The sequence below is a fragment of the Spinacia oleracea genome, chromosome 1 (assembly GCF_020520425.1).
Source record: "Spinacia oleracea cultivar Varoflay chromosome 1, BTI_SOV_V1, whole genome shotgun sequence".
NCBI lineage: Eukaryota > Viridiplantae > Streptophyta > Magnoliopsida > Caryophyllales > Amaranthaceae > Spinacia > Spinacia oleracea.
This window is the reverse complement of record NC_079487.1, coordinates 12,991,675-13,003,643: the sequence shown is the minus strand read 5'-3', so window position 1 is coordinate 13,003,643 and position 11,969 is coordinate 12,991,675. Positions and strand designations below refer to the sequence as shown.

General features: G+C 38.2%; 1 protein-coding gene across 1 annotated transcript; it reads left to right on the top strand.

The window, feature by feature from the left end:
• Positions 1 to 1,817: 1,817 nt before the first annotated feature.
• LOC110804038 (cytochrome P450 84A1) lies at positions 1,818 to 11,486 on the top strand. Its single transcript, XM_022009596.2, has 2 exons — positions 1,818 to 2,841; positions 10,601 to 11,486. The coding sequence occupies exons 1-2, from the start codon at positions 1,939 to 1,941 to the stop codon at positions 11,222 to 11,224; spliced, it is 1,527 nt and encodes a 508-aa protein (XP_021865288.2). The 5' UTR covers positions 1,818 to 1,938; the 3' UTR covers positions 11,225 to 11,486.
• Positions 11,487 to 11,969: the final 483 nt, after the last annotated feature.

Below are 11,969 nucleotides of genomic sequence, written 5' to 3'. Positions count from 1 at the left end.
CCTAATTTAATTTTAGAAAAACTTGTCAATTACTACCTAGTTGTTATGGATCGAGCTTGTGAATAACGACCTAAATTGTTAAATTTGTCAATTACTACCTATATTTCTAACAATTTATGTCAACTGTTGTCTTAGTCCATATTATGTCCAATTAGTCCATTAATGACATCATAATTAATCCTTAATTATAATTTAATTAATTTTAATTAATTAATAAAATTTGAAATGCAAACAAAAATTGCCAAAACTAAATCATGTTGTCCGTAAGCACCCAAATTTTTTAAAAAAAATCCAAATGATCAATCCTGAAATAAAATTCCCAAAATTAAATCCCGACAAAATTTATTAATTTCTGGATTTTTTTAAAAAAAATTCCATAAAATGGTACGTGTAAAACTCAAACCATAATCATATTAAATCCAACAATATTTACAACAATATGTTTATTGTTTGCATCAAAAAATAATATGTTTATTGTGCTAAGTAATACTCATAATCTAATTTATTAATATAAATACAATATTTTTTGGTTGGTCGAGTCAATAACGGGTTCGGTAAGGTTTGACCCATTATTTTTCCGGTTCAAATAAAATCATAATTCGGGTAAATTTTGAAGACCCGGTATTTTCCGGTCAAATCAGATTTTGACAGGTGTAGTAAGACAAGTAATGCAAAAACAATTTCTATTAGCTAATATTCATCCTGTATAAATTAATAACTTCACAAAATAGTTTAATTAAGCGGTTTGTTATGGTAGACTTGATCATATATAGGCTGGCCCCAAAAAAAAAGGGGCTTGAACAAAAAATATAGGCCCTTTTTTGGCCCGGTTGATACAATTTGAAATTTTGTTGGTGGATTTTGACAGCTTAGAATTGAATTTTTAGTTTTAAATTTAGCTTTTTCAGTCCAGCCAGAGACAAACGGGATGGGACTTTTGATATGGCCCAGCCCACACCCGTCCTGACCCGTAATATGACAAGGTTTAAGTTATGGGTTCATTTTCAAAAAGTAACAGAAATTTGGTAATAGCTTTCAAAATCTAGCTCATAATATCTGCATATCCTTCACAAGTTCACAACGCATATATTCTAGGAGACTCTTGGCAAAACAAGTATCCTGAAAATGTTTTACGCCAAATCAAATAGAACGCTAATCAAACGGACCATTAATTAATCACTGTATGATGCGATTATTCTACTACAATACGAGCAAACATTAGTAATTAAGAGCATGTACATACATACATTAACGCATCTTTACATGATGATATATATATATATATATATATTTTACTTACGTAGTTTTTTATGGGCAGGCCATTTCTGAGGAAGTATTTTCGGATATCAGATATGTGTGGGCAAATGCATATCATAGTAAGAGACAAAATAAGAAAAATGATAAAAAAAGAAATTAAATGGTACTTTTTTAAACAAAAATGGTACTTTTTTTAACTGAATGGTACTTTTTTTTACAGAATTGTACTTTTTTAACATAAATGGTACTTTCTTTTTTGTCTTTTAGCTATTTGTCTTTTAGCTGATATGTGTGTTGCCACACATATCTGATATCCGAAAAAACAACCTCGGCCATTTGTTGTCAATTAAATGCCACGAAAGTAGGAAATGCATGTCTTACTCTTGCATGCCTCCTGGCACCATGCATGCATGCATGCAACACATTTTATTTGTTAATCTATGCATGGTGTGGGCCCTCACTAACAGAGGAGTTTCCTCACCTAGCAACGAACAAACCTTATTGGTTGTATATATACCTCTTTTCGAAGTTTTGCTAAAGAGCTTAACTTGATTTAATAAAATTAGCCCCAACTTTCTTTATAAAAGAGAGTTGGTTTGGTTTCTATCTAAAATACACATTTGATATCTCCTTTCTTCCTCAGCAACCCATTTTAAGTTGCAAATTAAACAAACAAAAAATATGGATAACTATTTCCTAGTTTCTATATCATTGTTCATAGCACCCATGTTGTTACTAGGCATCATCGCAAGACTAGGGCGAAAATCGTACCCGCCGGGCCCAATGGGCCTTCCCGTCATCGGCAACATGATGATGATGGACCAGCTCACCCACCGCGGGCTAGCCAAGCTAGCCCAACGTTACGGTGGGCTGTTCCATCTCAAGATGGGCTTCGTTCACATGATGGTGGTCTCTAGTCCGGAGGAGGCCCGACAAGTCCTCCAAGTCCATGACAACATCTTCTCCAACCGGCCCGCCACTATTGCTATTAGTTACCTTACGTACGACCGGGCCGACATGGCTTTCGCTCACTACGGACCCTTCTGGCGCCAGATGCGCAAGCTATGTGTCATGCGTCTCTTTAGCCGTAAACGGGCTGAGTCGTGGCAGTCTGTCCGTGACGAGGTGGACTACATTGTCCAGGCCCTCACAGACCGGGCTGGGTGTACGGTTAACGTAGGAGAACACGTGTTTAACCTTACAAAGAATATAATATATCGGGCCGCCTTCGGGTCTAGCTCCTCGGAGGGGCAGGATGAGTTCATTTCCATTCTTCAAGAGTTTTCCAAGCTCTTTGGGGCTTTTAATATTGCGGATTTTATCCCATTCTTCAGTTGGGTCGACCCGAATGGGCTCAACGATAGGCTCGTTAACGCCCGGAGCGCGTTGGACGGGTTCATCGATCGGATTATCGATGATCATATCAACCAAAAGAAGGCTATAAATGGACAACATGTAATAAAAGAAGAAGATATGGTGGATGATTTGTTGAACTTTTATAGTGAGGAAGCCAAAGTTAACGAGTCGGAAGATTTGCAAAACGCCATCAAGCTTACTAAGGATAACATCAAAGCCATCATCATGGTAACTTATGTGTCATTTTTATTTTGCTCATATTAAATTATGTTACCTCGTACTCTCTCAGTCCCTTAATATTCGCACCCGTTTAACTGGTGTGGAGTTATATTTGAATTAACTTATTAATTTAATAGGTGTAGTTGATAGTGAAGTATTTTTTTAATATAGTTAGTAGAAAATTTGTAAAGTGTGGGGAGTGGTGAGTTGGGGGTGTGAATTTTTAAATGATTTTTTGTAATGAGTAGGGGTGTAGGTGGGTTAGTAGGAAAGTGTGAGAAATAATATAATATTGGTTAAAAAAATTTATTTGTAGAAACGGTACAAGTATTAAGGGACGGCAAAAAATGAAAGCGAGTATTAAGGGACTGAGGGAGTAATTAAGCCCTCATTTTTTCCATGCAGATACTAATTGTATATTTTTTGGTTGCGATTAAGTTATAAAAGCAATACATATTATTATTAGGGGAGGAGAGTCGAAATTGAGACGGTATGAAGCATAACCTCTTTATTAGTGTAAATGCTAACAAAAGTTGCTAAAAGTTGCATAAACTCTGATTAAATTTGATACTACTTCCGTTTTATATGGACTTTCGCGGTCATTATAAGGTTGGTAAAATATAATAAAATATAGATAAATTAAGACAAATGTGGACAAAAGTGGGTAGGTGTAAGGAAAAAGAATGAATAATGTTAGAGAAAATGAGTGAGAAATTGTAAATATTGTGGGGTAAGAATAGTAAGGTAGTAAATCTTATGTCTAAAAATAAAATACCGCAAAATGTGAATATTATGAAATGGAGTTAAACAAAAAGTGTAAAGATTATTTTAAAGGGATATAGCTTTTTTTTGTTAACATTGTTAAAAGAATTTTATAATATAAACTTCTTGTATTCCGAGACTTTGTTATAGGGTTAATTTATTCATGGTCAAATCTGTTGATTAGCAATGTGGCCACAACATACTGCATGTGTTAGTTATTATAAAATAAAGAGAGCGTGATCAATACAACCCTTACATTAACCCAAACCACAACCACGTGATCAAATGAGATCTTATTGTTTATAATTGTATTTTGTGTACTTTCTAATAATCTACATTGATCACATCCATTACGTAGTTATACAATCTTACAAAAAACAAATATGTTAAATACGGGTTTGGACTGCGCCTGTCATCAAAAGAGAGAGTCCATTTAAAATTATATAGCTACAAAAAGAGTAGCTAGTCCATTAGCCTTATTAAGTAATAACTCTCTTATCTTTTATTAATTTGATACACTAACATGTTTGGTTTGAGAAACTTTGCTAAAACACACAGATACGCACAATGTTCTCTCGCCTTATTAATGAAGGAAACAAAGCAGTACTTATACAAAGAAAAACCTTGAGCCAAAAGGCTTCTGCCAACACACGACACTAGCTAGAAGAATTAGGATAGGAAACAAATTTTACTTTCCTAAACACTATTAAACACTTAACATAAGGTATTCTGTTTAAATATACTCCGTATCAATTAATCTCTTCACCCCCCCTCAAGTTGGAGCGTGTAAGTTTAGAATGCCCAACTTGCTAAGGAGAAACTGAAACTGTTTAGTACCCAACGCCTTTGTAAATATATCTGCCAACTGAACTTCAGTAGGGACATACGAAGGTTGAATGAGACCTTCTTGAATTGCATCACGAACAAAGTGACAGTCTGCTTCAATATGTTTAGTACGTTCATGAAACACAGGATTTTGAGCAATATGAAGAGCAGACTGACTGTCACAATACAAATTAATCGCACTTGGATGGTGAACACCCAAACTAAGGAGCAAACCTTTTAACCACTTAAGTTCACAAGTAACGGCAGCCATTGAACGATACTCCGCTTCTGCAGACGAACGAGCCACGGTAGGTTGTTTCTTGGTTTTCCAAGAGATAGGGGAATTACCAAGGAACACCAACCAACCAGTGAGAGAGCGACGAGTTAAGGGACAAGCTGCCCAATCCGAGTCACACCAACCAGTGAGACTAAGTTTACTATCCCCCCGAAGCAAAATACCTTGTCCCGGGGTACCTTTCAAATATCGTACTACACGCAATGCCGCCTCCCAATGTTCTTGGCGAGGGGTTTGCATGAATTGAGACAAGACGTGGACAGAATAGGCCAAATCAGGCCTAGTGACTGCAAGATAAATGAGACGGCCAACTAGGCGCCTATATAACTCCGGATCATGAATTAATTCACCACTAGCTTGAGCCAATTTATGATTTTGTTCCATTGGTGTCATGATTGGTTTACCGCCTAACAAACCACTTTCTGCAACAATATCAAGAGCATATTTCCTTTGAGAAAGAAAAATACCTTCAGGGCCACGAGCCACCTCGATGCCCAAGAAGTACTTTAAGGCGCCAAGATCCTTCATATGAAAACACGTACTCAAATAATCTTTAAAGGCCTTCAACGCAGCGGAATCATTTCCTGCAATAATCAAGTCATCAACATACACCAACACATTCATCTGTACTTTCCCCTTTGTAAAGGTGAACAACGAGTAATCGGCATACGACTGCAGGAACCCATACGCCTTTAAAGTTGTCACAAGTTTAGCAAACCAACAACGAGGGGCTTGCTTAAGCCCATACAAGGACTTACGAAGTCGACACACCATATTAGGGTTTGAAGTCTGAAAGCCTGGAGGAAGTTTCATGTACACTTCTTCCTCCAAATCACCATGGAGAAAGGCATTGTGAACATCCATTTGATGCAGCTCCCAATTCTTACATGCTGCAATGGCTAAGAAAACCCTGACTGTAACCATTTTTGCAACAGGCGCAAACGTTTCATTATAATCAATACCTTCTTCCTGATGATTGCCAAACACTACCAATCGAGCTTTTAGACGCTCAATGTTACCACTTGCATGAAACTTTATCCTGTAAATCCATTGACTACCAAGGGCTTTCTTCCCTGGAGGAAGAAACTCCATGGTCCAAGTACCATTTTCTTCAAGGGCATTAATTTCTTTTTGCATAGCTTCACGCCATCCTGCATCTTTCATCGCTTCTTTAAATGATTTTGGTTCGCTTCCTGCAGTTATAGCTGCAAGGAAGATTCGGTGGAGCACAGAGAATTTGTCACAATTAACATAGAATGCTATAGGATAAGGATTACCTGAGGAAGTGACGGACGCAGATGAACTCGGAGATGGACTATTTTGGCATACTGTATGAGTCACATAATCACGTAGCTTCACAGAGGGAAATTTATTACGTAAACCTTTCCCCAAATTTTCTTCACCAACTGCTTCCACAACCACTGGTTGATCATCCGTATGAGGTACTGAAGAGCTAGAAATAGGCGGCATTGTTGCATTCGGCATATTATGATCGTGAGCACGTAATACACCAAATTCCACATTATCTTCTACATTATTAAATTCATTTACTACTCCACTTAACTCCTCATTTTCATTTTCATTTACTACACCATTTAACTCCTCATTTTCATCTCCAATCAAACTAAATTCTTCTAAAAAATCATAGTCATTGCCTCCAGCAAAAGGAGCATCGTACGTATTATCAAGCACAAAATTTGCAGTGGTTTGATCTATAAACGGGAAAATTTCCTCATAAAACGTCACATCACGGGATACGAAAAATTCCTTAGTATCAAGATCATACAATTTCCACCCCTTTTTACCAAACGGATATCCCACAAACACACATTTACGACTTCGACTAGCAAATTTATCTCCTTTAGTCCGTTGATTATGAGAAAAACACAAACAACCAAAAACACGTAACTCTTCGTAATCTGGTAAGGCATCAAACAACATTTCATACGGACACTTTTTATTTAGGACCATAGATGGGGTGCGATTGATAAGGTGAGCCGCGGCTAGCACACATTCCCCCCAAAAATAAAGAGGCAATTTTCCTTGAAATCTAAGGGCTCGTGCTACATTTAAAATATGTCGATGCTTTCTCTCTACCCTACCATTTTGTTGAGGAGTTCCAACGCAAGAAGTTTGGAAAATAATACCGTTAGCCACAAAGTAGTCATTTAAACAATTGAACTCTGTTCCATTATCACTTCGTACTACTTTTATTTGTTTACCAAATTGTCTATCCACCATTGCAATGAACGACATAAACATCTTAAATACTTCTTTCTTGTCAACTAACAAGTACACCCACACGGCACGAGAAAAATCATCGACAATAGTTAAAAAATAACTAGCTCCACTTGAAGAAATTGTATTATAAGGACCCCATAAGTCACAATGTATTATCCCAAACATACAATTTGCTTTGTTCGTACTTAAAGGAAACATACTTCTAGAGTGTTGAGCCTTGTGGCATATTTCACACATTTTATTCAAACTTTCTTTACTATTACTACTAACACAAGGAAGTAATTTTACTATTTTCTGAGAAGGATGTCCCAAACGCTCGTGCCACAAGACCAAAGACTTCGAACCAGCCACCACATTCACCTTCACAGTCGATACATCCCGAAAATAGTATAGTCCATTCCTTAGTTCACCTGTGCCAATCAGCTCCCTCGAACGATGGTCCTGTAAAGCACATATGTTATTAGTAATTGTGACAAAGCAACTTTTGCTAGCAATAAGTTGTGATACGGAAAGCAAATTACAATTAAAGGAGGGAACATATAGAACATCATTGAGGATCAATGAACTAGAGAGTTTTACGTCCCCCTTTTTACATGCTTGGACTATTTTCCCATCAGGTAGTCCAACTGGGCTTAAATTTACGTCTTTTATGTTTGTCATTAATGACAGATTACCAGTCACGTGATTTGAACACCCCGTGTCAATTATCCACAATGTACTAAACAACTCACCATTCAAATGATCCGTAGAAGTATTAGAATTACCAAAGGCCGCAACGAGTGTTTTCCACTGATCTGCAGAAAATCCATGAGGTGGAGTTGACAATGGCTGCCCCACCGGCTGCGCACCACTGCCAGTGTCAGCTACATTTGCACGCACAGATTGCCCGCGACCTGAATTACCGCGGCCACCACCTCTACCCCTTCCTGTACTACCCCTTCCTTGTGAGCGAGTTTCCCACCACTCAGGGTAGCCAAGAAGATCAAAGCAATTGACCAATTCATGGCCTGATTTCTTGCAGTGTGAGCACATTAGTCCAGACTTATCTACTTTCTCAACTCGCCCTCTTCCACGGCCAAGGGTATTCACGAAAAAGCCGACCACTTCGGGCTTCTTTTCCACCGTGTCCTCATTAGCATCACCACATCTCACCCTCTCTTCTTGTATTACTTGATTAAAAGCTTTCTCAAGGGTAGGAAGTGGATCATAAGACAACAAATTAGACCGTATTTGGGCATAATACGGAGCATAAAGTCCCATCAAAAATTCCTGCAATTTATTATCTTCCCTTCGTTTCTCATGTTCAGCCCCTAATTCACACTTACACAATCCACACTTGCAGCAAATGATAGGTTCATGTTTTCCTAATTCATCCCACAAAACATTGAGTTTACCAAAATAAGTGGACACAGGCATAGTAGCAGTTTGTTCACAACGAGCAATTCGTGATTTTAATTGTTGAATTCGAGGTCCATTAACCACAGAGTAAAGAGATTTCAGATGATTCCACAACAGGTACGCATCATCATATTTAGATAGGTTAGTTTTTACCTCGGGATCGATAGTGTTCATGATCCACGAAACAAGCATAGCATGTAAAGTTTCCCAATCATCTTGTGTACATGGAGGCTCCGGTTTTCTGTATGTGCCGTTCAAAAATCCGAACTTTCTCTTAGATTTGAGAGCTGTCCTTACGTCTGCTGCCCAATCTTCATAATTGTCTCTCTTCAATTTCGTAGGAGTTATTAAATCGCCCGGGCGATCTTGAGGGCCTACAAAGAACGGTGAGGATGAGTCAAGTTTTGTAGGTGGAGTAGGAGGAGGAGTTTCACCATCTATTGCCATGGTTACAGGTTTAGAGTTTCTTTAGCCTTGAGGGCTCTGGTACCATGCTAAAACACACAGATACGCACAATGTTCTCTCGCCTTATTAATGAAGGAAACAAAGCAGTACTTATACAAAGAAAAACCTTGAGCCAAAAGGCTTCTGCCAACACACGACACTAGCTAGAAGAATTAGGATAGGAAACAAATTTTACTTTCCTAAACACTATTAAACACTTAACATAAGGTATTCTGTTTAAATATACTCCGTATCAATTAATCTCTTCAAACTTGCTTCAACAAAATAAAATTAATAAAATATTTTTGCATTTATGTTGTATACTTCGTATATTTATAGCCAATTAACTTTGTCAATTGTTAATATGAAGGAAAATTTGTCAGAAAGGACCTTTTATAATCTAAAAATTGTGATAAAGGACCTTTTAAAAAAAAAGTTGTGAGAAAGGGCCTAATTCAAATTTTTTGTTGTGAATAAGGACCAAATGCCATTTTCCGGTGGTCAACGCTAATTTTCCGGCGTTGACCGGCACGTGACTTGCACGTGATTCGTTTTTTAACCATTTTTTTAATAGAAAATTTCCACCCCCCTTATTTCCCTCAACTTACCAGTAACCTAAAAAAAAAGTTTTTCTCTCTCTCCTCTGCTACTTCTCCTTCCTCTACCATTTAATGGCAATTCAATTCTCCAATTAGGGGACACATGAAGAAGTTCAAGGTGAGCAGACCTCCTAGTGGCGGAGATAAGAGTCGCGCTGCAGCGGGAAACACCGTGACTAAGAGTATTCCGTTGGTGGTGGTGGCGGAGCTTGTTATGAAGGAGTTTGAAGGAGCCGAGAGATTCATATTTGAGAGAAGAGGAATGAGAAATGATGGTGTGGTGGACGGAGGAGGAGCCATGGAGGATTGCTTGAGAAGACCCGCCATTGGAGAGTAGGAGAGAGAAAACACAAGTACTGGTTGGTTGATTGATTGTTGGAGATTATGAATGCAGTTTGAGTGCAGAAGTGTTAGATATGGAGCTTTTGTGCATCGATTGTATCGAACAAAAGAGTGAGATCTTGTTGATGATGATGACGAAGATGACAAGGGATTTTTTTTTAATTAAGTGGGTAAGACCAAATGGGCACTCCCTTTCTTTTTCTTTTTTCTTAAAATCAAATTTGCAGCCCAATAATTTATTATCAGGATTATCCTGTATAACAGAATCAACAAAAACTTAATTAGCTTAAGAACCCTAATTTCAAGAGTAAAAAAATCGGGGAAACTTGAGCAAAAAATTGGGGCTTTTAGTATTAACTTGCACGAAAAGGCATGACAAGCAAAAAGGTTACGGGAATTTGGTTGGTTTAAACTGCAAAGAACAATTTGTGGATTCAAGGAGGAAGAAAATGGCGGAAAACACAGTGGCTTGAGGAGAGAGAAAAGCTACAGTTTTTTTTTTTTTTTAAAGATTAGTTAGTTAGTTGAGGAAATAGGGAAGGGAGTAATTTGGAAGGATTTTTTTTTTTTTGTTAAAAAACGAATCACGTGCAAGTCACGTGCCTGTCAACGCCTGATAATTGGCGTTGACCACCGGAAAATGGCCTTTGGTCCTTATTCACAACAAAAAATTTGAATTGGGTCTTTTCTCACAACTTTTTTTTTAAAAGGTCCTTTATCACAATTTTTGGGTTTTAAAAGGTTCTTTCTGACAAAATTTCCTAATATGAATTTTAAGTGAAATATTCGGGTTAATGGACATGGTATAATAATTGTATGCATATAATTGTAATCTAACTTAGGAGAAAATATAATGTACAGGATGTGATGTTTGGTGGGACTGAGACGGTAGCATCGGCGATAGAATGGACAATGACAGAATTAGTGCGGAGCCCCACTGACATGAAACGGGTCCAACAAGAACTAGCTGATGTTGTTGGATTAACAAAACGGGTAGAAGAATCGGATCTTGATAAGCTCCCATTTTTCCGTTGCTGTATTAAAGAGACCCTTCGCATGCACCCACCAATCCCTCTTTTACTCCACGAGACTGCCGAGGATGCTATTGTTGGAGGATACTATATTCCTAAACAATCTCGAATTATGATCAATGCATGGGCTATTGGACGAGACCCGAACTCGTGGTCGGATCCGGAGATGTTTAAACCCGGAAGGTTCCTTAAAGAGGGAGTGCCCGATTTTAAAGGGGGTAATTTTGAGTTTATACCGTTCGGGTCGGGTAGGAGGTCTTGCCCGGGAATGGTGCTTGGGTTGTACGCGCTTGAAATGTGTGTCGCGAACTTGCTCCACTCGTTTACTTGGGAGTTGCCTGACGGAATGAAGCCTAGTGAAGTGAGTACGGATGACATATTTGGACTCACCGCTCCTCGGGCGAGTCGACTCGTTGCGGTTCCGAGTCCAAGGCTATTGTGCACGTACACCTGATGATTCAATGCCGGAGCGGTGAGGGTGACACTCAACTCACTCAAGGTTAGAATTGAAATAAGGTATTTGCATGCGTTTTGTAATACACTATTTATTTTTATTTTAATTAAGTAAATGTGGAATATTTGATGTGTGTATGTAATGGTGTGACGTGTTAGATAACATTGTCTTAGAGATAAAATTTACCCTGTTTATGGTGCAATTGGATATGGCGATGCTTCCAAGATTTAATACAGTGTTACTCCAAAATGTACACTCAACTAAGCAGGAAAAGGAACTGTCAAATATTGTGTAATCTCGTATCATTCTCATTAATAACATACGTATATATAGTACAACTCAGTTACCTAAACCCTAGGTACACATTAGGTAACTCACCATAGTTAGGACTCTACAGAATATTCACAGAATAATATCTAATATCTTAACATATCTTAACATCCCCCCTCAAGGTGGAGCATGTAGATCTCGAATGCCCATCTTGTTCAAAAAAAACTCAAATTGCGCCTTCCCCAACGCTTTGGTGAAGATATCTGCTAACTGAACCTTCGTCGACACGTACGACGGACTGATGATCCCTTCCTTGATTGCATCTCGAATGAAATGACAATCTGACTCGATGTGTTTTGTCCTTTCATGGAACACCGGATTCTGTGCAATATGCAACGCAGACTGACTGTCGCAATACATCCTCATGCCTTGGTCGTGTGTCACCCCCAAGTCGCGTAGTAGTTGTTTCAACCAC

What these genes read in the sequence shown, in the direction of transcription:
- LOC110804038 (XM_022009596.2), top strand. Translation starts at nt 1,939, where the DNA reads ATGGATAACTATTTCCTAGTTTCTATATCATTGTTCATAGCACCCATG. An exon ending in ACATCAAAGCCATCATCATG is followed by an intron (nt 2,842 to 10,600) that starts GTAACTTATGTG and finishes TATAATGTACAG; the next exon opens with GATGTGATGTTTGGTGGGAC.